The 27,701-nt window shown below is 40.0% G+C and overlaps 1 protein-coding gene across 4 annotated transcripts in view; it reads left to right on the top strand.

The window, feature by feature from the left end:
• Positions 1–27,701, top strand: part of DOCK1 (dedicator of cytokinesis 1) — a 347,244-nt gene that overhangs the window by 235,637 nt on the left and 83,906 nt on the right. For all 4 annotated transcript variants that reach the window (XR_014548912.1, XM_083616828.1, XM_083616827.1 and 1 more), the window contains 3 exons: positions 12,954–13,032; positions 15,911–16,011; positions 19,780–19,838. Coding sequence is in view for 3 of the 4 variants with exons in the window: in XM_083616828.1 (XP_083472954.1) it covers positions 12,954–13,032; positions 15,911–16,011; positions 19,780–19,838 (239 nt within the window). In the remaining variant the exon portion in view is untranslated. The remainder of the gene's footprint in view (positions 1–12,953; positions 13,033–15,910; positions 16,012–19,779; positions 19,839–27,701) is intronic.

Consider the following 27,701-nt stretch of genomic DNA (forward strand, 5'->3'; position numbering starts at 1 on the left):
AAACATTAAAAAGTCAGAATGCTCTAAGGCCTTCGCTTTGGATTTGTATCTTTAGTACCAAACCCTTGAAGTTTTATGGTTTTCCTAGAGATGTACAGAAAGCTCCATGTATTCACTCCTCACACTACCATTCACAGACTTCTTGGCAGGAATGTTTCAAGTGGGTAGCTGCAGAATTAATCTGAGTTGTTTGCACCGAGTAGTAGAGCTGATTGCTTCTATTTTTCAGGAGATTTCAAACAGCTAGTAAATTAAAAACAATTCTAGCTGCAATCAAGGTGTCTGTCTCCTAGTGAACTGATTCTTCTACCAGAGAGACAAACAGAAGATCCCTGCTTCCATTTTAGAGCATCTGATGATAGGCATTTCGTGTTATTTTGAATAAAGGCTGTATGATGTCTGTGTTTAGCTGATCTCTGAACATTTTAAAAAATGAGGCTCACAGAGACCATGCTGTTCTTTAGCTTACAGTGCTATTATATTTTCTCCAACTTCAGAAGTTACCCACAAAGCGTTCCAGCCATTTGAAAGGTACCCAGTCATTTCCTGAAAATGTGAGAGACAATATACAGCAAACACAAATTTTATTTATTATGATTTTTATTCCCTTCTTCAGCCCAATAGCTCCAAGACACAAGAAGAAAAAGGGATTGGAAGATAAGGGAAGGGAAGGGAGGGAAACAAACTCAGATACCAATCCTCAATTAAATAGCAGTTCTTAGAACGATCAACTGTAATGGAAACAGTTCAGAAAGGGAAGGAACCAGATGGAGCTGAGCTGATGAAATGGTCGTGCTTTCAATTCTTTACTTAACCTGTAGATTTCTGGTCGGAGATTATAATAAAAAAGTTACTTGACGTTATGATACAGTGCCTTCAATTATTTTGTTCTCACAATTATAAAAGCCATTTTAACTTATTTAAAATGCGGCATGACAAGCTTGCATAAATCACACTAGATAAACGGCTTCTGCCTGGAGGAATGCATCTATGAAGTACCTGTGATGATTCTTTTTAAAGAAAGAATCTCATTGCCACTGACTGCAAGCTGTTACAGAAGTACTTGCACTCTCAAGAAATGGGTATTAGACTATTCCATAGTGGATAAAATTATTTCTGTCAAAGAAGGCAAGGCACTTCTGATGGTCAGTGGCACTTCAGTGGGTTCAGTTGTGATGCCGGGACTAAGAGGGGAAAGGTTCACAAAAAATGGAGCAATCCTTCCATAAACAGAGTTCCTGTTCTCATTTCCCCCCCGGTAAAGTTATTTCTTCCATCTTCCTACCCTTATAAAATAGGCAACATGTTTTACATTAGTAAATTATGTTAGAAGATTTGAGCGACTTGCATTTAAAGCTTGAGCTGTAATAACTTTGTGCCAGATTAGCAGGAATGCAGCGATGCTGGGTAAATAATCCTGTTTTGTACTAGTTTATAATGGATTTGTTGATGGGAAACTACTTTTCTATCTGTTTACATCATGGTAATTTGATAACCCATTTGTATTACTTAAACTGCATATTTTGTAAATGTTGTCACTGCAAAGCAATTTGTTACAAGTACTATGTAGAAACTGCTCCCATAAAAGTGTTTTCTAAATTGCTTTGCTTGCAGCTACAGAAGTTACCATAGAGAATGATTCCTCATATTGGATTTTCAAAGCCACAGGAGTGGCCACAGAGCAGAAAGAGAGACAACTTTATGATTTAAGACTCTGTAATGCCCCACTTGTGAAACAAAATGATATAAGCTTCAACAGGCATGCAGAACATAACACTACAGTCTCCTAATGCCCCAAACAAGGTGGGTGATTTATCACCTGTTAGGCTTTATTTCAAAGGGGAAAATGCTGTAAGAGATAGAAAATGAAAGGAAATTAAAATATAGATTATACAGTCATTTTTTCACAATTTTTATGCAATTCCAATCTTCATGGCTATATAAGCGGCTTCTTTTTTGTACTTATGATTAGATTTATTGCCGATAGATATACTATACCATTTGACAGATATACATAGATGATATAAAATTATCTGTTCCAGGCAGATGGAATTTTGTGATGTGATTGCTGTAAGCATTTAGGATCTCCAGCACATGAAAACATCATTCATTTTGTCACAATAAATGTCAGTCTGCATCCATTTCTTTGCCTGATAAGAATATTGTAATACAAAGGCGGCTAGTTATTAATGCAAAAGGACAGTTCACAAGTTATTGTGCTCTTTTAAGCATAAGCATATAGATTTTTCATTCAAGAATTCATTTTTGTGCTTTTAGAATAAAAATGTAGAAAGAATAAAAGCACTGAATGCCGTAATTTGCTTTAACACTGCTTCTACAGCTCACTGAGAGACAGTTATGGGAAGACTGGGCCATGGAAAAGGTAGGGGAAGCCCTAAATCAGGAGAATAATATCTACTTCCTAAACTCCAAAAAAAGACTGCCACATCTCAAAAAGAACCTGATCTGAGTAACCCCCCGTCAAGTTAAGGACATTGGGGGGAAAGCTAGTGAATGCAGTGTCTATGGTTCATGTTCACTTATTCTTTACCTTGCAAGCAAAAGTTGTATGACTTCAATGCCACCTTAAAAGTCAATGACCTGGAAAGCTGAGCAAAGTGTAAAATATATATAGATGCTTTTACATGCTCTGGGGACATGAGGTCATGAACCCTTGCTCTTCCATGGCAAATTGGCTCCCGCAATGGTTAGATGCTGGACATGGGGTAGGGCTCCCGATCATGTGATCAAAGATTCTAACCCCTGGCTAAAGTTCCTATGCTGCTGTGACAAAAATAGGATCTAGAAAGAAGCTATATCAAGAGGAATCCTCCTGGACTCCTAAGTACAGTTCTTTCAGTACATAACACTGGGCATGTTCTAACAGCACTAGGGCATTAGATAAATCAGAGGCCCTGATAGTAGCCAGCATAAGGTACTAGTGGGGGTTCCCTTCATCTCATGATGTTGTGTGAAGGTGCTATTCTGGTCGCTCAAAATGTCCTTCTTGTTGCTCTCAATTCTAAGAGTCCAAAACACATTGACTCTGGTGCAGATCAGCAAAGAGGTTCTTAATGGCTCACAAATCTGGGACTTTGAGCAGGCAATGACCAATTTAGGCTCATCCAAATGATGCACAATCGCGCACGCGTGCCCAGTCCTGAACCTGAAAGTGGCCCCAAAACATAAAGATGTCACAAAAAGGAGGAAGAGGTCTGCTCATGCTCTGGTGATGCACATGGGGGTCTGGAACTTAACCCTCGTGCAAAATGAGTATTGCCTGTAATAGAAGCTGTTACTTTCCTTATTCCAGTACCATGACACCTTTGTCAGACTACTGACTTGATTGGCTCTAGTGCCAGTAGATAGTATGTACCCTCTTTTTTTTATTTGCCATATACCTGTTTTAAATATCATCCTAATCAACAGATTCTCTGTTTATGAAATACAGTCATACCTCAGGTTGAATACGCTTCAGGTTGAGCACTTTCAGGTTGCGCTCTGCGGTGACCCGGAAATGACGGCACGCGTTACTTCTGGATTTCACCGCTCGTGCATGCGCAGACGGTCAAAATAACGCCATGCACAGAAGCGGGGAATCGCGGCACACGCAGAAGCGGGTTGCATTCGCTTCAGGATGCGAACAGGGCTCCGGAATGGATCCAGTTCGCATCCTGAGGTACCACTGTATTCCCTTTAAAAAAGGAAACCCTTTTGATTTGTCAGCATTCAAGGGGAAAGGGATAAACCCAGTGTCCTTTACAATTCTATTGTTTCCTTTTCTTTCCTTTTTGAAGAAGACAGGCCATCAAGGGATTATCTTTCTGGAGAACACTCCCCCTAAAATTGGTGATATGGTCCTGTTCTACCATTCTGATCATTGGTAGTTTCTTTGAGCAGGAGGAAGAGAGACGTCTTCATTAAGAAGAATACTATCTTCCAGGGGTAGATGGATTTGAGGAAACATTTTTTGTCAGCTCAGGTCAAGGTGCAGAAATTATACTCCATGAATCCTGAAACTCTAATTCAGGTACTATGAAATGACTTTTGTGTTAGACCACTGTGAATAGGGGGTTTAAGTTTATTTTCACAAACTGTTACACCCTGGATAATTAATTAAGAAATCTAGAATCACTAAGCCATTACTGCAATAATACATAGATGGAGCTTTGCTCTAAGAGAGATGCTGGAACAATCAATCAACTACAGATAGGTAGCCGTGTTGGTCTGCCATAGTAAAAAAAAATTTTTTTTCCTTCCAGTAGCACCTTAACTAAGTTAGTTCTTGGTATGAGCTTTCGTGTGCATGCACACTTCTTCAGAACTTCTTCTGAAGAAGTGTGCATGCACACGAAAGCTCATATCAAGAACTAACTTAGTTGGTCTTTAAGGTGCTACTGGAAGGAAAAAAAATTTTTTTAATCAATCAACTATTATTTTGAAATACATCTGGTTTAAATAAGTATTAAATAGTAGATTCTTCCAAAGTGTGTGAAGTGTCAATGCTACAATAAGTTTTCTTTTTACCCCGTCTGATTTTTTGTTTAACCCAAATGATTCCTGTTTGTGAGAGGTGAGGTGCAAGGTTGTCCATTAACAACACTTCAATCAAACTCCCACTAGTTTCTAGCTGACACTTAAAACTTCTCAAGGAGTCTGGTGTTGACCAGTGAATAACTGGGGCACAACCTCAACCTTGTAAACCAAGATGATTAAAGCCACAGGTAGACTTGTTTTTCTTCTGTGTTTCCAGACAATGATTTGATTTCAGCAATGCTACCCAATCCCTGATAGATTCAATAATCGTACCAAGAGTGTGTGGTCCAATGTCCTTTCCATGAAAATGGGCATGAAAGAGCTTGACTCAATAGTCAATAGTCTATTCTACAAAACAGATTGATTACTGGGGAATTGTTGTAAGACATCTCAGCCTATTTTAAAATTTAAAATTAATAGGGATTGTGAGATTCTTTGAAACTCATTTAATGTGGTCCTTCAGGGCAAATGTATAATCCTCACTGATTACTTAAAGAGACATCAGGAGCCCCCAAAAATAAACATACATCCTTCTTATTCATTCACTATGCATACCACTCCTTATGAGGTAATAACCTTGATAGTGTAAAAAAACTGTCCCCCAAATAAATTATTTAAACAAATCATGCACATTTCATTATATCAGTGACACCACTGCAATTTTATGTTATCAGAAGAATACTGAATTGAAAATCCTAAGGCACATCCTATACTGCCCTTTCTCAATCCTTTGTGTTGTTGCATTGGGCTATCCTTTCCTACAAGAGCTTCTACAATACCTTAACTGGAGGGTCAGACAGTTGCCTTTTATTTTGGAGTGAAAATGCAGACGTGTCGCTACAGAGCTTTTCTAAAAATTGCTTTGAACTTGTGTGTTTAAAAACAGTTAAGTTCATTGACATATCATGAAAAATGGATTATTATTTTTGCCCTTTTAGTTCTTAGCCCTTGTCTGGGATATATTTTAAACTGTACCTGTGAATGAACTGGGCCTAGTTGTTAATTTGAGAAGCTATATCTATGTTCTTGGTTAAAACGAGTGCCTGTGCATACCTAGTATTTTCCATTCTTCATAAGCTGACATGACTGTTTAATATAAGAACTCTCAAATGTCTTGAGGTTATCATAGCAGCGATTTCTATTTATAGGGTTGCTTTAACATGCGGAGGGAAAATTATGTAAATTATTTGTTCTATGGAAAGTAGATGAGTTAATGTTGGGAAATGCATGAAGTTACTGCTTTTTTTAGGAGCAAGTACAACAAAAATACAGCTCAGAAATAAGTTTATTAAAAAAACTATTTTCTTCTGTGCGCATGACTTGAGCACCATATGTTGTAGATACTCTGATCTTGTCTGACATAACCAGCACATAGCTATTGCTAGAAGAAGAAAGGGGCAAGGCAACGCAAGGTTATTTTACTATATACCAAGCTGATGTGCGTACTTCTTGTTAACATCTTGGTTTTCAAATCTTGTCATGGTAAACAAGTTTTCCTGAGGGCTGAATGTAGGTTATGCTTTGCAGCTAGACAGGTTTCTGCAAGTGATCTTCATGCTTTCCTAGCAGCCAGATCTAGTAACTGTATCTAGGATTTTAGCGTGTGATTTCTGCTTTTAACATATACACTCATTCCTTCTACATAGATAGCTAGGGATCTTAGCAGGAAACATCACATAAATTCATGGAAGCTGCAGTGTATTGCTTGGATTTAAGGCAGGGAAGAGAGAGAGAAAATGACGAAGTAGCAAATTCATTTGCTTTCATGCCTTAAATGAGGGTCCTCCAAGAAAAATGGCAAAAATACAGTGTGGCCATTGCTCCATAGCAAAGATGATTGAAACAAATACATATGCCTCCCCATTTACACAAGGGTTCCATTCCAGGGCCCCACACACATACATGGAATCGCGTATAATGGGGAGCACCCTAGAGAGTCCTAGTGGCTCCCAAGGAGACCCACCTCAGAGCCTGAAGAGGACTGATTTGGGCTCCAGGGAGGGTCTTCTTGCGAGCTTGAAGGGCAGCAGGGTTTTGTGGAGCTACTTAGCCTAGCTTAGCACTGCAGCTGATCTTAGCAGAGTGTGTCTTTTCAGCTATCAAATCTTAACGAGCACATCAGGCAACTGTTGTGAACAAATGAAATAAAATCTGTATTTTATCACAAATGTTTGGTACTGAGAATAAAGTATAGGCTAATATTTTATAATGAATTAGGACTTTAGACTGAGTTTTCTTCCTCCCATTTCTTCTGCCGATACAGTTTGTGTTGTACAGGATCCCTTCAATAGCTCCCTCCTCTCACTCTCTAAAAAGTTCTTATATCTCTTTAAAATGTGACAGCTATTGTGTGGCTCAAAAGGAAGATTACCTAAAGCTTCAGTAAAGGTTTTTCTCTTTCCTGGCATTAGCGATCCATTTACAGCAATGTCAGCAACACAAGTACTCTCAGACCAACAAAGCAGAACAGATTCTACAACTGTATTGCTATTTTCTGTTACACCCTTGGAGAAGGACAAGAAAACACTGTTTTATACTCCTGTCCATTTCTCCATCTGGCTTTTTTTATATATTATGACAGATTTGCTCCTCTGGGCACTGATAATGGTTTGAATGTTAGTGCCTAACAAAGAATAACAAAAATAATAGGAACAGAGGATAAAAACTGATATAGAATCATAGAATTGGGAGGGACTCTGGGGGTCATCTAGTCCAACACCCTGCAATGCAGGAATCTCAACTGAAGCATCCATGACAGATGGCCATCCAGCCTCTGCTTTAAAAGCTCTGGTGAAGGAGAGCCCATCGTCTCCCAGGGGAGTCCATTCCACTGTTGAATAGCACTTACCATCAAAAAGTTATTCCTGATGTTTAGTCATAATCTCCTTTCTTGTAATTTGAATCCATTCGTTTGGGTCCTAACCTCCAGAGCAGGAGAAAACAAGCTTGCTCCATCTCCCATGTGACAGCCCTTTAGATATTTGAACATGGCCATTATATCTCCTCTCTGTCTTCTCTTTTCCAAGCTAAACATACCCAACACTCTCAAATGCTTGGTTTCCAGATCCTCCCTTCATCATTCTGGTCGCCCTCCTCTGCACACCTTCTAGCTTGTCAATATCTTCCTTAAATTGTGGCACCCAGAACTGGACACAGTACTCCAAGCGTAGTCTGACCAAGTACTATTCCTTCCCTTGATCTGGACATTATACTGTTGATTCAGCCTAGAATAGCATTACGGTTTTTTTTGCAGCTGCATCACACTGTTGACTCATGTTAAGGTTGTGGTCTGCTAAGATCAGGGGTTGGCAAACTAAGGCCAGTGGGCCGGATAAGGCCCAAGGGGCTCTTTAATCTGGCCCGAGGGGCTCTTTAATCTGGCCCAAGGACCCTGCCGCCCTCACGGTCAGTCCCCGCACTAAACCAGAGAGAGAAGCCTCCCTCCACTGGTGTGTGTGTCTGTGTGCGTGCGTGGGTGGGTGGTCCAGCCCGCCAGAAGATTTGAGGGACAGTGAGCTGTCCCACTGGTAGAAAAGTTTGCTAACCCCTATCCTAAATCCTTTCCACAAGTACTGTTGGGAAGCCAGGTGTCCCCCATCTCATATTTGTGCTGCTGGTTCCTCCTGCCTAAGTGTAGGACCTTACATTTGACTCTACTGAAATTTGTTTTGTTAGTTTTGACTTAGTTCTCTATTCCATTATGGTAATCTGGAATCCCAACTACTGCAATGCATGCTATGTGGGGCTACCTTTGAAGGTGACTTGGAAATAATAAATACTATTATAATTTATTTCATTCCCCTGATCCACCAAGCCTGTCACTGTATCCACCCCAAAATGAGATTCATCTGGCATGACTTGTTTTTGAGAAACCCATTCTAGATGTTATTAATCACAGCATCCTTTTCAAAGTGCTCGTAGACCAACTGTGGAATTATCTATTATAGGACTTTTCCTGGTATCAATGGCAAACTGATTGGTCGGTACTTAACTGGATCTTCTCCCCCCACATACATACATATATATATATATATATATATATATATATATATATATATATGATGTGGACCTCACCTGTTCTTCAAGAATTTTCAAAGATTAGAGACAGAGGCTCTGAGATTACCGGTATATCTGCAAGCTCCTTTAGTACCCTTAAGTGCAGCTCATCAGGCTCTGGAGATTTGAATTTCTTTGGAGTAGCTCTTTTCCTCTCTTGGGCTGCAGCTCCCTCATCTGGAAAAGAAAGCCCTATATAGTCCTTCCCACCTAGGAGGGTGGGTGGAACTAGGTCAGACCTGGAAGTCTCTTTCTGGAGGGACCACAGTTATACTTTTCAGCACATGGGCCTGTGGTCAGCAACTCCTGACAGTATTTTCTCACTGTACCAGGCTCACCACATCCTTACAAGCCTGTTTTGTTAAGGTAAGAATAATAGAATGTGAATACCAACACTGGAGCAAGAACATTTTCTTCAGGCTCTCCAATGCTGATGGTCACATGAGGATGTGCAGCTGGCTTTGGATCTTACTGGAGTTGAGACCCCCCCCTCCCAAACTTGCATTCAATATTTTCTTCTAAGCTCCCTGGGGAGCCAATAACAATATAAAGTGATATACAAATATATTAAATAAATTACAGTAGTGCTAGCACCCAATCATGTGCTCTCTTGAAAATAACAGAGTGCATATTATGAAGGCGTTTAATGTTCTGATTCTTAGTGTTTTGTATCTAAATAGTGCTGCTGAACAGCGTATTGTTGAGTCACCCAGTTAAGTGAAATAAATTATAGACTAATGTATCTCCTTCTGTTGCTGTTTTGTCTGCCAGTCAATGCATAAATGTGTCAGTCTTATTTGTAAGCACTAGGATTAAATCATTATAAAACTGTAGTTTTAAAGGCAATTCCAAATTGTAAAAAATAAAATAAAAAATTCTAGCATTGTGCAGAATCTCTAGAACGTCATATAGCAACATTATTTTTAGGTATAATCCCACATAACCATGGTTTTATTTAGAAAAAGCTAACCATTACTTTTTATTTTTTGCAAAGCAGTAAGACAAACCATAGCTAAGGAAGAGTATGTGATCATGTGGGTACTCACAGTAAAAAATATGGCAGCTTCACCTGCTCCCCAGTCTTCTTGTTACCACACTATGGTTTTGCTGTAAACTGACCAGGAGCTGCAACCAAGGTTTGTTCTTGTAGTATTACACAACACTATGCCAAACCATGGCCCAATAACCTGGCGTGTTCTATGTTAGCTACCACTACTTTACTTCATTTAAATATCACCAACCCCGTCTACTTACCACTGTACTCCACTTTCTTCTTATGCTTTAACTGTTAAGTTTACATAGGTAAAGGTAAAAAGGTAAAGGACCCCTGGACACTTAAGTCCAGTCAAAGGTGACTATGAGGTGCAGCGCTGATCTCGCTTTTCAGGCTGAGGGAGATGGTGTTTGTCCACAAACAGCTTTCCGGGTCATGTGGCCAGCATGACTAAACCGCTATTGGAACACAGAGGACCGTGACAAGTGTCAGAGCACATGAAACGCCGTTTACCTTCCTGCCACAGCGGTACCTATTTGTCTACTTGTACTGGTGTGCTTTCAAACTGCTAGGTTGGCAGGAGCTGGGACAGAGCAACAGGAGCTCACCCAGTCACGCAGATTCGAACTGCCAACCTTCTGATCGGCAAGCCCGGCTCAGTAGTTTAGATCACAGCGCCACCCGCCTCCCCTAAGTTTACATCGGAGCCTAAGACAAAGAACATTTTTTGGGGAAAAATTAAGTCCAAGTATTATGTTTTCTGCATCACTCTTATCTGTGTGTTTCTTGAAACACTGCAAGAATACTTTAAAAAAAAAAAAAAGGTAATGCATGATTTCTTTTTAAGAATCCATGGTGATTCTTCCTCAGCAGTATTTTTACCTTCTATATTAGCCTTCCCTAACTGGTGCCTTTCAGATATTGCTGAACTTCAGCTCCAACTGGCCTCGGTTAATAAAACCTATAGTCGGAGATTATGAGAGCTGCATTCTACAACAGCCCCCACTAGGTTCGGAAGCCTGTTCTATATGGCTAATAATTCAAATATCAGCACTTTTCAGTTTACCTTGGACAGGACAGCTGTTAGGCTAACTTGCCTTTAATTTTCTGTTTATTTCTTACTCCTTTTTCTAAATTGGCTTCTGGTAAAGAAGCCGATCATAGTGTCAAGTTGTAAATGCTTGTTAAAGTACTAACAATTTCAAATTTGAATACAAATGCTCTGGTGTATGCCATCTGGACCCAATGACTGTTTAATCTGTCAGTTAGCCCTAGAGCTTAATATTTTGTCACCTCTGTTCGACTGGTTCTTTAGATGCCTTTCTCCAAAAAAAGTAGTTAAGTAATGAGTTATGCCCAACATTTTTTTTTACAGTAAATTCATAGGTAAATTGCAGCCCCTTGTCAATTGCTCTGTCCACTTGCATCAGTACTTTTACCCTCTTTTCTCTAATTATCTGAATTCTGTGGGGGGAAACTGAGAGAATCCAGTTGAGGACATATTGTTCCTTTGGGATAATGGTGTAAGCTTTTTACACTCATAAAGTGGGGATAGGGTAGAACTTGTCAACAACACACAAGAAGACCTGTCACCTGCTTAAAAAACTCTGAGCTGCTCTAGGTTTCTGATAGGTTCACCACATGTAGGTTGCCTGTCTTCCACCGTTTTGGCTTGAGGTTTCTTGCAGTACCATGCTGATTTATCGGTTTAGTCCAGGCACCCCCAAACTCGGGCCTCCAGATGTTTTGGGACTACAACTCCCATCATCCCTAGCTAACAGGACCAGTGGTCAGGGATGATGGGAATTGTAGTCCCAAAACATCTGGAGGACCGAGTTTGGGGGTGCCTGGTTTAGTCAATTCATATCCTGCACCACATCCATGGACCTCTGGATGGGTGACAGTAAAATTCCCAGAAGACATAAATAACGATACAAGCACAATAGAAACAGTGCATACTTGAAACAAATCTCAAATACTGACTCTGCTACCCAATGGCTTAAGAAAGCAGACAGGTCAAATGAAGCCTGGTGTCTAAACACCGGCTGCCTAGGCAGCAACTGGTTTATTTTAATGCTGTAGGAAGGGGATTTGATATTGTTTCTTTCCTCCCTAACGTTGGAGTTACAGAGGAATTTAACACAACTGCCTCCCTTACCTTTTGAGGGTCTTTCTACTGTTGAAGCTGTCACTCTTCTTGCTGCATCTCTGTACCATTCGCAGTGCTGTAGCTTCCTCACAACGTTTGCTTTTGCAAAACAGGATTGTGCGTGTGGAATTATGTGCATTTGAAAAATGAGACTGAGACTTTATTTTAAAATAAACCACATATTTTTGTTATAGCAGCAATCCATGGGCAATAAATATATATATATGGGCAAATATCAAATGCTGGGTCCTGTCTGTGAAGTGTCTGAGGTAGCAGAGGACAGAGCAAAAAGGAACACAGATGCAAGTTTATATTGTGCGTTTGTCCTTAACTCACCTAGTGATCCTTGACTTTTTTGTAAAGGACCTGTCAAAATGCCATATGTCCTCAGTTTCCAGACTCTTTTTATTGCAGGATACTGAAATGTATTAGGAGTAATTAAGTTTATTATCTGTGTCCTAATGTGAGTCACTCTTTCTACAGATAACTATTGTGCAAAAAGAGAGAGGTCGTTTAGAAAGAGTCTGACCTTTATTATTGCCATCCTTTCAGAGATAATGACACAAACCCACAGTGTCTGCAGCCTATTCAAAGGACATGTCAGTTAGTCGACATCCTAATAACACCAATTAAACAATTTGCTGCTGAAACATTTGCCTGGAAAGCAAAGATCTGGGCATTGAAGATTGTTTTACTCTTTGCAAGAATGTAGAGTTTTGTATGTAATACCTGTTAAGGGATGTTTTGTTTGTACCCAATGTAAACTATGTTTCTCCTCTTTTTAATGTGCTAATATATAAGTAGAAGTTCAATCCATTGTTCACCAGCTGTTGATTCTACATAAGTAAAGAGTTTAATTCTAAACCAATAATATTAGTACATGTGACTTTGAAATGCAATTAATTTTTGCTTATCAGTAAATTGAATTGTTAATTATCTTTTTATGATATCATGATATTAAATAGAAGTGAATATTTTTTCCAAAGGATTGCTTCTATTTCTTTTATTCTACATATGCTAATTTCCTTGATTAATTTCGAGAGCATCTGCATATAATTCTGCATATTTAACAGTGGTAAGTTTTCACTGCTTTCCTAATAACTGCAGCAAATTCTACTTTCCAGACAGTCTTGGATTTATATCTAATTTGGATGCCAAACTTACAAAGGTGCCAAAGTCTTAAGTGTGTAATTATGTAATTTTCTCTTGATCTTTCAGAGTCTTCCTGCGAGCAATTAATCAGTATGCAGATATGCTAAACAAGAAATTTCTTGATCAAACCAACTTTGAGCTGCAGGTAAGACATGAATATTGTCTCCATTATTATTATTTTTTTGTATATGTGTGTGCATGCATCCTTTCCACACATTTTGCAGTCATTAAAAAAAGGCATTTGAAGTATCCCTGTGAGTTGCAGCCACACTTCCTCACTCACTGTGTCATCTTGGAGAGCATTTTACTTTATTTTAAAAAATCGTCTACATCCTGCATTTGTGCCTCAGTATGAGGCACTTCGGGCAGCTCAGTCAAGATCAAAATTCAAAAGCAAGTCAAAATTACACACACAGCCACAACCACAACCTAGACCCGTAGCTGGTGACAAGCACACAAGCACATCAGCTGTGAGGGAGAAAACTTGGAGGGCTAGAACAATAATTAAAAATCAGCTATGCCAAAGGCTTGCTGGAACTGGAAGATATTCTTCTTGGCAGAAAACACCATCAGGTAGAAAGCCAAATGGATCTCCCAGGGCAGAATGTTCCAAAGTTTGGAAACCACTTACTAGTTATTATGATGTAGCTGAATCCTGCTAAGACACTAACACTGCGTATAAGTTGTTCCCAGGTCTGAGAATTAGGGGATTTGTCTGTTTGGGATGGGGGCTGCACTCACACTCAAGGATCCGGTACACAGTTCTTGCAACCGTCTTTCTCCATGGACACCCAGGAGGCCTCTGTGGCAAAAAGCACTTGTCACCAGCTTCAGCTGGTATGTCAACTGCTCCCTTTCCTGGGCAGAGATAATTTTGCCAAACCTTATGTTTGGACTATTATAATGCTCTCTATGTGAGGCTTCCTTCCGTGCAGCTGGTCGAGAAGCTGCAGTTGGGGCAGAGCACCACAGCCTATCCTGGTGAGTGGTGTTCCTTATTGGTCACATAGACTAGCTAAGGGATCTGCACTGACTGCCTATTAGCCACTGAGACAGTTTTACGGTCCTGCTACTTACATATAAAGCCCTAAATAGTTGGATCTGGCTACCTGGGGGGGGGGATACTGCCCTCCATTGCCCCCATTAAGGGCAAATGGGAACCGGTTAGTTTTGCTGCAACCTGATTATTGGGTTATTGGTTAGCACGGTAGTGGGCTTTTTCACTGCTGGCACCAGTGTTGTGGAATGCCTTCCCTGCTGATAGAGGAGAGTCCTCATCTGCACTGGCATTCTGCTGGCTCTTGAAGAGGCACCTGTTCAGGTAACCATTCACCTGAAATTGAACTTTTTTAAAAAAAAATCCAACTATTTAATTGATTATTTTACCTGTTTAATAGTTTGTGTTTTTTTTAAGCGGGTTTGTTTTGTTGCACATTTTAAATATGGACATTTTTAACGCTTTGATGTAATTTTTGTTGTGCATTATTGTTATTATATTGATTTTAGACTTGGTTTTATGCCTGTAAACCACTTCCGAACCATTATGGCATGTAAGCAGTATGTAAAGCAATCTTTGTTCAAGATAAAAATCCATCCAATGCTTTATAACCAAGTAACATCCAATTATATATTTTGAAAACAGAATAAACAATGTTATGACCCCCTAACTTAGGACACCCTATCTTAGGAGGCTCACCCACATTGTGAGATTCATAGTACATAGTACACATCTGTTCAGTGGGATGTATTCCTAGGAAATTAGATATAGGAAGGATGGGGAACCTGTGGCCCTTTCTGTTGGCTTGGGGCTAATATAAGTTTCAGTACCAAAACATCTGGAAGGCCACAGATTTCGCTTGCCTGAGGTATAAAATAGCAACCTCAGAGACTAGCAGTACAAGCAACTGGGTCGCTCCTGATGAATTCAGAGATAGCCTCATATGGTAGGAAGCAGTCCCTTAGGTATCCTAGTCTATATGGGTTCTCAAACGATGGTCTGAAGGCTTCATTCAGGTGGCCTGTGGCATGTATTTTAAAAACATGCAGCATCTAGCACAGTGCATTACAGTTGCTACAACAGGCAGAAAAATCAGTAAGCGATCCACCAAGACCTTCAGCAATTTTCAAGTGGTTCATGGAAAAAAAATATTTGGAAACCACTGTTGTAGCCTGAAGCTGTTTACAGCTTTAAGAAACAATCTTGCTTAGAAACAACCCAGAAGCCGTGAAGATGAAAAGCGGCAACTTTCAGTGGTTTTGCTCAGGCTCCTTCCTACCCGTGTACATCGTGCTAAACCATTGATTTATCTAATTTATTTGTGTACACTTTTCAAGAAAAAAATATCTCCCCTCATTTTTTTTTACAAGCCAGATGTCAAACAAAATTTGAAACTAAGTTTGACCATATAAAACACCACAAAAATCTCATAACAATATTTCAAAAGTTCACTAAACCATGGTTTAGGATTGTATACAAATGTGTTCTGTTGCTCACAATCATATGGAGATACTAAGGGATCTAGTTAATTTTATTATAAATTTATCTTTGTTTTAATCAAGCAGGATAATTTATTACTTTGCTTGACACAGTATGTTTAGAAATTTCACTGCTTTACTTTTCCACAAGTCCTCTGACTCCACTTCCTTTTCTTTCTTTTTATTTTGCTTGTGCACATTTTTCATAGTTTAGTTCACATATTTCCATACTTCAGCATCCATTTGAGAAAGTTAGTGGTTTTCTTTGACTTTCTGTATAACATAAACAGACACTCATGAATTCGCATTCCATTTTGCTTGAATCATCAGAAAGCCTTTGATTTCAATATTTGTGCAGATGGGCAAGTTTGTTTAATCAAAACTGTGCAGTGTGGCAAAATGCAAAGTTTCTGTCAAAAACAAACCAAGCCTGATGTCTTATTACTATTAATAATTATGCATATAAATTACATCTTTAAAAAATACCATATGTTAAGATGTTTCAGTCATGTAATACTGATGATTCTTGTAATCTTTGTGACCTCTAGCTTTGGAACAACTATTTCCACCTTGCTGTTGCTTTTCTTACCCAAGAGTCACTTCAGCTGGAGAACTTTTCAAGTACTAAAAGATGCAAAATCCTTAACAAGTAAGTTGCATTCCACATATAAAATCATGAGCAGGAGCACGAGGGATTATTAACATAATGTTGCTTTAACTGCTTAGAAAATTCAAGATGCATTGAGAAGCAATCATAGTATGATGAAAGGTTAGTCTTGAAACCATGAATCAAGTATTTATCATATTCTTTAGACTCACGTCAAGATACAAAATTACTGGATAAAGCAAATGTTTATCTTGTAGTATATTCATGGAGTCAAGAAATTTAAGAATGAACATATTAGAGAAATCTTTTTTAAAAGCCACTTTAGCTTTTTGCTTATCCTAATCTCATTTGATGAGAATGCTTTATTCCCTAATTCCTACAGGTCTTGTAGCTAATCTCCATAACTGCTGTGAATTTCAGTGTGATATCCCTAAAGAATGTTTTGTTGCCACAGACTTGTACCTTGGTTAAAACGGATTAACTTGCCTACCTTTCAACAGGGAATTTATTCATTTTATACTATATTTCATAGCAAATTTTTTTTATTAAAAAAAAGAAGCAACATGCTGTGGTATTTGGAAGAATGAAGGTTTGTCCCTTTGTTTTCAGTTGCCTTCAGTGATTTTAGCTATGATGCGAAATCTCCTTAATTTAATTATTTTTAAAGGACTTGGTTTTTTGTGTAAGGCTGAGCCTTAAAAGACATTGGACTGGAGCCAAAGATGCCATTCCATCACATACAAAGAGTCCTTCCTTCAAGACTAAGGCCTCTAAGTCAGTGAAAGTTTTCCCTTTATGGAAGGTGGAGAGACAGTTTGTACTTTCTCTCCCTGCATGCCAGGTTTCATGGCGTTCCACAGTGTTCTCTGTTTTTCTAGAGCAGATTTCCAGAGGCCTGCATGGGGAACAGGGAATCTGCAAAAATCACCTCCCTCCTTTCCATTAGTGAACAGCATGAGTGTTCTTTCTGTGACTGGAACCACACTGCATGAGTTTTGAATTTAACACAGTGTTTCCTTGTGCTGAGAAAGACAAAACGTTGCATAATTTGAAACAATGTGAAGTTCATTTCAGAGTGGGGAAAAAAGAATCACTCCTACATGGAGTACACAGAAAAAACAATATGAAATACTCGGATTGTGATAATGCCAAGGAAATTGTATGCTAGTCCCTGCCTGCCTCAGCCCTACCATTCTGCATAAAAGTTTTACCAGCATGTAATGGTTAACTGCAATTTACATCTACACAAACCTAAATTTGGCTCTTGGTTATCCAGAATTTAGGCCGCCCTGAATTAGGATTAGATGTAGTGACGGAGTCCAGCCGTCATTAAATGGCGCACAGCATAGAAAAATGACACAGAAAGCCAGCTATATTTTCATGATGGATAAGAGCAGCTCCTTTCTCTGCCCTCCTCCGATTTATTCTCCTTTGTTCTCTCCAGCCGCATGGCCGTTTGCCAATGTCTCCCGTTACCTCATCCGGTCAAGGCTTTTATTACACACATCACCATATAGGGTCATCACTGCCCAGAGGAAACACAACTCCATTTAAGGCCAATACATTCCAATACATTGTAAAGCTTGGAGTGCTGGTCACGAGGTCAGGGGGCACCCTGCAATATTACAAGCCACTGCTATGGCTTTATGACTCCCACAATGTAGCAGTGGGCAATAAGGTGATGGCAGGCTGTGCAAATGTGTTTTAAGGGTTATAGTAAAGGATATATGGAATTAAGAAAAAACACTTCGGTTTTAACATGTTGCATTAAGGGCTTTCCATGTTCACTCAAGATAGGAAATTACAGTTGTTAAGGACCACACTCTAAAGAAACATGTTGTTTTGGCATTATTGTATGGTATTTTATCCCATGGTTAGTTCCAGCTTCACAAACTACCTTACAACTGGATGACAGTTAATAGTAGAGAGTGGTGGAACTTTGTCCTGGATATTTTTGTTCTCTGGAGTAGACTCATGGAGTCTTTGCAACAGAAGCGATCAAGCAACTGAAGCTTTGTATGGTATGTTAATATGTAAACTCCACAGAAAGTTCTGCAGCTTTTTATTATTCCTGTGCGTTAAAAAGGAAGGCTGTGGATGTAATTCTCATCTGTCCAAAGGACATTGTTCCACATGTCTTGTGGTTCGTTCAAATGCAATTTTGCAAACCAAAGCTGTGCTGCCATGTTCTTTCTAGAGAGACAAGGCTTTCTCCTGGAAACCCTTCCAAACAAACCATACTTGTTCAGTCTTTTTATAATTGTACTGTCATGAATTTTAACATTTAATATGCTAACGGAGGCCTGTAGAGCATTAGATGTACCTCTTGGTTGTTGTTTTTTACAATTTCTCTGAGCATTGCACGGTCTGACTTTGGGGTGAGTTAGCTGGGATATCCACTCCTGAGAAGATTGGCAACTGTCTTGAAAGTTTTCCACTTTTGAATAATCTTTCTCACTGTAGAATGATAGACTTTATATTGGTTGGAGATGACCTTAAAACCCTTCCCAGTTTCATGGGCAGCAGCACAAGAGCATTGTGTCATCCTTCCTCCTTGGCATTGTGTTAAAACACACCTGAATGCTCCAGACCAGCAAACTCCTAAAATTTCAGCTTTTATAAGGGTGGGCACACCTACCTACCTAGCAGTTCGAAAGCACGTCAAAGTGCAAGTAGATAAATAAGTACTGCTCCCACAGGAAAGTAAACGGCGTTTCCGTGCACTGCTCTGGCTCGCCAGAAGCAGCTTAGTCATGCTGGCCACATGACCCAGAAGCTGTCTGTGGACAAACGCCAGCTCCCTCGGCCTATAGAGCAAGATGAGCATGCAACCCCAGAGTCGTCTGTGAGTGGACCTAACGGTCAGGGGTACCTTTACCTCTGTGAAACCACAGAATTCAAAGAAGGTGCAATTCCTTCCCCCCCCCCCCGACTGTGTGTTTAGTTTGATTCATTAATGTATGGTAACCATTGGCAGTACTTGCATTTACAAAAGTGTGTGTGTGTGTGTGTGTGTGTGTGTGTGTGTGTGTGTGTAAAAAGATAAAGAAGTGCATGGAATCATCTACTTTTTATGCATTCATCAGTTGCAAATCCAAAATAAAGTATCGCTTCTGATTTCTGCAGATTTGCTGGGCATTCAGATCCATTGTAGTATCTCAGCAGATTTCATGGTAGTTGTGGGGCAGGGGGCATCCTTTGGTACTTGCTGAATACAGTTCTTCTTAGTTCATTTTCTAGGGCAGGCAATGTATGCTAAGAATATGCATAAAAGTAAAACATTCTTAAGTCTGTGCAGTGTGTTTTCTCCAGCTATTAGAGACTGAGAAATGGATAATACTCTCATTAATCTACACAAACACCCCCACGCTCTCAAGGGACAGTTATGTAATATGCCGATAAGGCAAACTGAAATTCCCACAGGTGAAACGTTTACAGAAAATGCAGCATAGACGCTGGAGTAGAGCTTTTTTCTTCCCTCAAGGAAGAATGAGAAATGCAGATGTTAGACTGGGAGCTACCATGCAAGCTTTTGTGTGTGTGTTTTATCATCTCTATGATTTGAGAATGTAATTTAATTTCTGCAAGCTTTTCCCTACACATAACAATGGTTGTATTGCCTAACAAATTCAATAGACCTAAAGATATAAAGTGCATTGGGCTCCTAAATAAGACTCCTAAATAACTAGCAAATCATTTATCCTAGGTTGCTTAAAAACAAAACAAAACCCAGACATAATTTGATTACAATGCTGAAAGGGTGAAATAATACAAAGAGCATTTTTATCAATAAATTTGCATTCTTTCTAGGTATGGCGATATGAGAAGACAAATTGGCTTTGAGATCCGTGACATGTGGTATAACCTGGGTAAGTAGGATCCCCACTATCTGATCCTTGAATAATCAGCACATCCTGATTAGCTGAATTTACTGCATTTTTGCAGCATTAGTGCTGTGCTTATAAGGTTTGTACAAAGTTCTGGTTACACAAATATTTTGGCAGTATCTAACTTACACATTTAATTAATTTTATTTATTGCAGCAGCTACTCAGGGCCATTTCTTGCATGGCAGCTGTTATGTTGAAGAAGTGGCTGCCACCAGCATGCACAGTTTCCCCCCATGATTCTTGTTATGACTGATGCACAAAGGCAATTCCCAACAGTTTCTCATGTGACAGCCACGGTATAAGGATTGGTCCTCACTAGTTTGAACTCTTCTTTGAACGCATTCTATCCATTTTAAGATCGGTTTTGCTGAAAGAACCCTCTTAATCAGTTCATAGGACGGACAAGGCTTTGTTAAGCAAGCAAGTTGCATAAGTGTTGCATTGAATATCTATGTTAGTTGTTTTGTTGCTGTCATAGCATAAGTGAAATTTTCTCATACACTCCTCTGAGATGTAATGTAGGTAATGATACTCTAATGGTTTTCAATAATCAACAGGCACACAGATTAACACCAAGGTTCTCTGGAAGAAATATTTTTAAAGCCCTCTTCCCATTGGCACTAGAAATATTGAGTGACCATACCATCCAAAAAAAGAGAGCGTTCTAGATGTATTTTAGAAAGTGCATAGGTAATATGGAGAGGCAGCATTCTCAATGATTTCACAGATTTTGGCATAAAAGCTCTGTAATCACCAATAAGAAAAATATCCTTATACTAATATTTCCATTGATATGGACACTATACCTCTTTTGATGTTTAGCCGTGTCTTTGCTCTGAGTGAATTATACAGGATTTGCTATAATATAAATTATGACAGCTGAATCACTTAAGTAGCTGCAAGTTTCTGATATTGTAAAACTGCCAATATTACTTACTTTTCACCTGAACGTTGGCTAACTTACTCTTGTTATATTCTTAAATGACTCTGATGCAGAAAAAAAGAAAGAAAGCAGCAACCTTATGTATAATCAGCCAGAATTGTAGAGTGTTTAATACGAAACAATGAAGCAGTCAAACTCTGATATATCTTCTGATTATTACATGAGTTTGTAATGAAAGAGAGAATTCACATTCATCTTTCTATGATTTGGAAGTGCACTCTATTTGAACTATGGTGTTATGTAGGGAAGGAAAATAAGACTTTAGTAATGCCTTTTGGGGAATAGCTTGGTTCTGTTTTTATTAAGAAAGACTTGAGTGCATTAGTGAGTAGAGACCAGGATAAACCAAAATACATAATAATATACAAGTGACAGACATATACCCAGAATGTCTCATTTTAAAAGAGTAAACTGAGCTCAGCTCTTCCAGTCAATCACTACCAAAAAATCTACTTTTGAGTGTTCCATTGCACATGCATCCTGATCCAAGGTAGAGTACTTGGACCTAAGTCCTTTTGATATCACATCTTCAGCCATTAAAAGGACTGGCTTCATGTGAGCAAAGGAAGACATGGAACTCAGGCTGCTGAGTAACTTGTTTCTCCAAGAATGCCTGGTGTATTTCAGCTCTGTACAATGAACCCACATCTTTCTTCTCACCACTCCCACCCTCATGTTCTCTTCTACCCAGGCATGGCCAGGCAAAGCCACTGAAAAAGCCAACAGAGTTGGCTTTAGTATACAGATACGGTTTAAATCCTGGTGTCTTGTCCTTTATTCTCAAACTATCTGGTTTTCATTATTCTGATTGCAATTTAAAAAAAAAAAAAAAGCGCAGACTGCCACAATAATCAAGCTGCTGACTTTAGGAGTTTCCTAGTTGCCATCAAATGGTCTCGGAGCAGGTGGGAGGCCCTGCTGACCACCACAAATCAAGCAGCAACTTCAGCAGGGAAATGACATGGTTGCTACCTTACACATGCTGAAATATGCTGTTTCTGAAGAGCCCTGAGGCAGTAGGCACAGGCTGATGACACCATCTAGTCTTTTTTTATTCTGTCATTTGGGGTAGGTGGATTTCTTGCCTCCAGCATAAGATGGGACAGTCCCAGCACTAAAATGGCCTCCCCCCTTCTTTCTGATAATAAGGGAAGGATTATAAATAAGAGCAAGAAAAGTTTATTTTTTTTTTTAAATCCTTACATCCATGGTTTAAAAAGTGTCAAAAGTGTATTACAGGTTGCAGGTTGGGATTCAAAAGTTGATGGTAGTTGATCCAAATGACCTACATGTTACTGGGAAAGAGTGTTATGGTTAAGAATTATACAAACATTAGTAAACTGTTTGTTTATCAGAAAAACGAGGAGGGAAATGCAGTTTTAAAAAAATTAAAGTTAAAAATGTTACTAACAAAATCTAGGAATTGCCAAGGTTGTTGCTAAAAAGCAAAACTTTAGGATCAAGTAAAACTATAATTTCTTCAATACAAATCTGCGTAATTGAATCTTCCATACTGTGATAAGAGCTATTTTGAAATCCACCTGTCTCTGTTAAGCAGAGAAAGACCTTCTAAGATCATGGCCAGTCCACCAAAAATGATGCTTCATACGCATAGATTATCCATCCGCTGGCTTGCTCAACAGCCTTGCATTGAGATGATGCGGTGATAATGCTGAAATAACAGAATGAATTAGTATATGTTTGTTTTACTAATGATACATTAGAATTGAATTCCTAATTTAATACCAAAGACATTAGTCATGTGAAATAAATTGTTACCATGGTAATACCTAATTTACAACACATGAATAAATTCATAAAATCATAATAAAATGGCATGTTGACCATTTCAATCAGTTTGTTGTGGGCAACAATCCATATAGGTTCTGTTTATAAGAAGTACAGTAAGTACTGTATTGTTCGCTCTATAAGACGCACCAGACCACAAGACGCACCTAGTTTTTGGAGGAGGAAAACAAGAAAAAAAATATTCTGAATCTCAGAAGCCAGAACAGCAAGAGGGATCACTGCGCAGTGAAAGCAGCAATCCCTCTTGCTGTTCTGGCTTCTGGGATAGCTGAGCAGCCTGCATTCGCTCCATAAGACGCACACACATTTCCCCTTACTTTTTAGGAGGGAAAAAGTGAGTCTTATAGAGCAAAAAAAACGGTATATAGATAGTATTAAAGTACTGGAGAAGTTTCCCTGAAAAATCTTTAGGAGTCCTGGCAGCCACAGAATCTCAGTCTCAGGGAATTATTTTCTTTGTTAATTAATATCTGCACTAATTATCTTGCTACTTCCTCAGATGTGATCAGGAGTTAATAACTGTCACTTTGCTTCTTTAGCCCAGTCACCATAATCACCTCACATGCTGATGCCTGTGCTGGGATAGACTCATCTTATGTTGGAGGAAAGACCTCTAGCTACCAACATCCTTTAAATATCTGCCAAAAGCACCCCCCAGATAAACGGGTTTCAATTATTTTTTGGCATGGGACTCCATTCTTTCAAAGTGGTTGAATAGCTTCACTGAAATAGTTTGAACAATAGTACTGTGATTGAGGGACACGGGTGGCGCTGTGGTCTAAACCACTGAGCCTCTTGGGCTTCCCGATCAGAAGGTCAGCAGTTTGAATCCCCGTGACGGGTTGAGCTCCCGTTGCTCTGTCCCAGCTCCTGCCAACCTAGCAGTTCGAAAGCAGGCCCCAAAAGTGCAAGTAGATAAATAGGTACCGCTCCAGCGGGAAGGTAAATGGTGTTTCCGTGCGCTGCTCTGGTTTCAGTGTTCCATTGCACCAGAAGCGGCTTAGTCATGCTGGCCACATCACTCAGAAAAACTGTCTGCGGACAAATGCCAGCTCCCTCAGCCTGTAAAGTGAGATGAGCACCGCAACCCCAGAGTCGTCTGCGACTGGACTTAACTGTCAGGGGTCCTTTACCTTTACTCTGATTGCCTTGTCCTTCTGTGTTTAGTGACCAGGGTTCAAAGTAGCCCTGTCACACAGTTCAGTAGGTTTCAGAGGATGAGCCAGTAGGGGTTTTTTGTTTTGTTTTTTAAGCCAGTCTCAAACCGCTGAAAGCGATTGGGTATCCAAGCAATACGTTGGTCGATGAAACCGCTGGGCTGAGCTGGCTTGCCAGTAGGGTATTTCATGTCATTCTCTCTCCCTCTTCCTGCTGACACTGTGCCAGTTGATCCTGCAGGTGGGATATGTCAAATCTCAGTTGGCGTCTTTTCTCTCTAATCACTTCATTTTCCTCATTCATGGTAAGAAAAGATTCATTTGCCAGAACAGCATGGACTCTGTAAATTTCCTTCTACTCCTTCAGCCCAGCATTTTGCTCACATAATCTCTGTAATTCGCTGTTAATACCATTGCCATCTCTTAAAATGCAGTTTATTCCCATCATAATTCCCTGGTGAAAGACATGCTTGTGTTATTGGCATGCATTGCTGATTTTTATTTTTAATATCTAAAACTATTTTTCCAAGAATGTTTTCTCTGGCTTCCCAACAGTGGCTTCTATAGAAAACCAATAAGACCCCCCCCCCTTTTTTTTGCCTTAATAACATCACTCATGGATTCTTCATAACCATATTACATCATCGTCTCTATTCCTAATTGCACTTCTGGATTCAAGTCACAACTTTCATTTAGCCATCCCCTTCTCCCAAAGCTGTCCGAGATTCCAGTTAACACACCAGACGCACTGGTCTTTTTATTTTGGGTAACAGCGTTAAGAGGGCTCATCTCCAAGTCATTTCTCTGGCAATGCCAGTGTTAGAGTCTTTAACAAATCCTGGAAAATATGTGCTTTAACCCAAAACATTCAGTAAAAAACCAAAAACATGCCATGTAGCTAAGTACTGCCATTTTATTTAGGCCTACTGTGCCTGGGTGCTGTTGTACTATTTGCAAATAGTAGGTTAACAGACGCATAAAGTTCAGAGCAGCCTATAAGAAAGTGCATATTAAGGCTGGGCTGCAGGAAAATCTGGTCCCATTTTTGCAGGTGGGTCAGTGGACTGTGAATGTGAGATCAGTTGTTTTATTAGTACCAAACAGGTGGAAAAGTTGAGCGCAGTTGAGTGTTGATTATATTCCCCCGCCGCCCTGGATTTTAGGCCCATTGCATTAAAAGGTGATGCCTACTTACTGTATTGTGGCATCGTGATATAGATCAAGTGCACATGCTCAAGGTTCTGAAGATGCATCATTTTGAGTTATTGCTAGGGACTGATGACAGTGTAAGGGGGAGTGTTTTTTTCTGAATAGTGAGAATACTTGCATACTAACATCTGGGGAGGGGGAATTGTGCACCTTAGTGGGCTGTGGGTGTGAAAAGTATCCAAGAAAGCAGTGTTAATCTGTTCAAATTTACTTTATTGCAGTTATATCCCACTTCTTGTCCAATGAGTTTAAAGCAGCATACATTGCGTCTCACACATTATGTCTAGCTTGGTAACGATAACCTTATGAAGCAGCTTAGGCTGAGACATCGTGACTAGTCCAAGGTCAGTCTTAGTATAGATTTGAATCTTTATCCCTAGTCCTAGTCCACTCTTCTAACTGCTGTCCCACACTGTCCCAGAGGCAACAATAACAATAACACTGTACTGGCATTGGGGTTAGAGACACTCAAAATTCATAGGAGCTGGGAAAATACATCAGTTGTAATAGAAAATGATTTCATTTTAATGTACAAATTAAATCTGGTATCCTGCATGCAGTTAACACACACAAAAGCCCATTGATTTGCACAGGTAATTAATTGCAGGATTGCAGTCTGTGAATTTAAATTACCATGCTTTTATTCGCGTAGGGAAGGCGCAGCATACTAATGATAATATGAATTTAAAAGCATCTGTTTTCCAGCAGAGTAAGAGTAAATTATAAACTGATAAAACCAGGCACCAAGAAAAACACAGCAGATCTTAGTTTATGAGCTCAATCACATTGGCTTCAGAAATACTCAAGTTACACGCAGTCACGTATGGGCACTTAGTTCCCACTGACAACAAGGGGAATCCAAATTACTCATCTAATTGCAGAATTTAGTTTGCTGGATAAAAGGCAAGGAAGTGAGTTGGGGGGAAAGCTAGCAGCTAGCAGCAGTTCTGCTTAGCTGATCGCAGCTTCAGGGAGCTCATGAACAGGACTCGTAAACAGGGGCATTTCTGGGAGAGCTTGAGGGGGATGCCCTGAGGAGCATCGCACACTCTGCATAGAACCAAGAGACATGGAGGGTGAGGGAGCTGCCGCAGTGACACTTGTGCCATGTTTGTCTTCCAGCCTGAGAATGTGCAAAACTACATAGGTATGGGTCTGAGCGTGTGCCTAGAAAGCAGGGGTCTGAGCTGTTTTCTGTTTTCTCAGTCACTTTTCCGGCTCTTTAGCACCAAAATTGAAGCAAACGTCAGTCTGCAGAAAACCTGATTGCTCTGATTCAGCATTAAAGATAGCGTTTCCCTTGGGGTGAGTGGCAGGGCAGGGCAAGCGGAAATCTGGATGAGCCCTAAGTTCATTTTCATCGCTTTTTAATTTGTATACCGTCTTTCTATCTTACAATACTCAAGGCAGTTTACAAGCTGAAGAAACAAAAAATGTACATCTTCTAACAATCTAATGCAATACAAAAATGAGACAATAAAACTTTAAAATAGGCAACCTACATCAAAAAAGTAACATTCAACAATCATTAGAATAAAAAGGTAAAGGTACCCCTGCCCATACGGGCCAGTCGTGTCCGACTCTAGGGTTGTGCGCCCATCTCACTTAAGAGGCCGGGGGCCAGCGCTTTCCGGAGACACTTCCAGGTCACGTGGCCAGCGTGACGAAGCTGCTCTGGCGAGCCAGCACCAGCGCAGCACATGGAAACGCCGTTTACCTTCCCGCTATAAAGCGGTACCTATTTATCTACTTGCACTTAAGGGTGCTTTCGAACTGCTAGGTGGGCAGGAGCTGGGACTGAAAGACGGGAGCTCACCCCGCCGCGGGGATTCGAACCGCCGACCATACGATCGGCAAGTCCTAGGGACTGAGGTTTTACCCATAGTGCCACCCGCGTCCCAATCATTAGAATAGTATTAAATAATAATAACATATAAAAGTTAAACAGAAATCCACTCAACAGTTACAATAAATAATTTCTAAACTATAATCAATAAAACAAGCACAAGCCACAGTACATAAAATAATACAATACAAACAGAAGCAGAGACTAGAGGGTCGGGCAAGGCTGGTGGAAGGAGGCCTTGCCTGATGAAGTCTCTTCCCTCACAGTTCTTCCTCCAGGACCTGCTCCCTTATGAGAACTCCTAGGGTCGGAGGGTGGGGCAAGGCTTGGAAGAAAACTCAATTGGCTACCACCCAATGTTCTTATATCCCAGTGCAAGGATTGGTGGCTGCCAGGATACTACTACCTCTTAAGGAAAGTTGCAAGGGATTTGAAGAGGCACTACTTCAGCTTGAAACCAAGCTCTTTTGCGTCATTGGATGACTTTGGATTGCATCCTCTGCCTTCTCCAACCAGAACCCCAAGGGAGGTGATCCTTCACGCCAATCTTGGTTGAGAAAGATTTACGTAGCCTGAAGATAATTGGTTATGGGAAGAGGGATGAAAGGCCCTGGGTTTCCAGCTGAATATGATTGAGAATCTGCAGGGTATCTTAGATATCAGATATGCTGCATAGCTGATTTGTGGAACGATATGTTTATCATCCAAAACTGTGGGGCTGCTGACTCCGCAGTTCTCATAAGCTTTTCTACTTGTTTTTCCTCCAATCCACCACTGCAGAATAAAGTAAATTCTGGGGAAAGCTGCCATCAAACACTGCAGCTGAACTGATAAGCTAAATGGCCTTCAGGCAGCAGAGGAAGGAAGATTTGCAGTGTG

The sequence above is a fragment of the Podarcis filfolensis genome, assembly GCF_964270895.1.
Source record: "Podarcis filfolensis genome assembly, chromosome: 5".
In the NCBI taxonomy this organism is placed as follows: Eukaryota; Metazoa; Chordata; class Lepidosauria; order Squamata; family Lacertidae; genus Podarcis; species Podarcis filfolensis.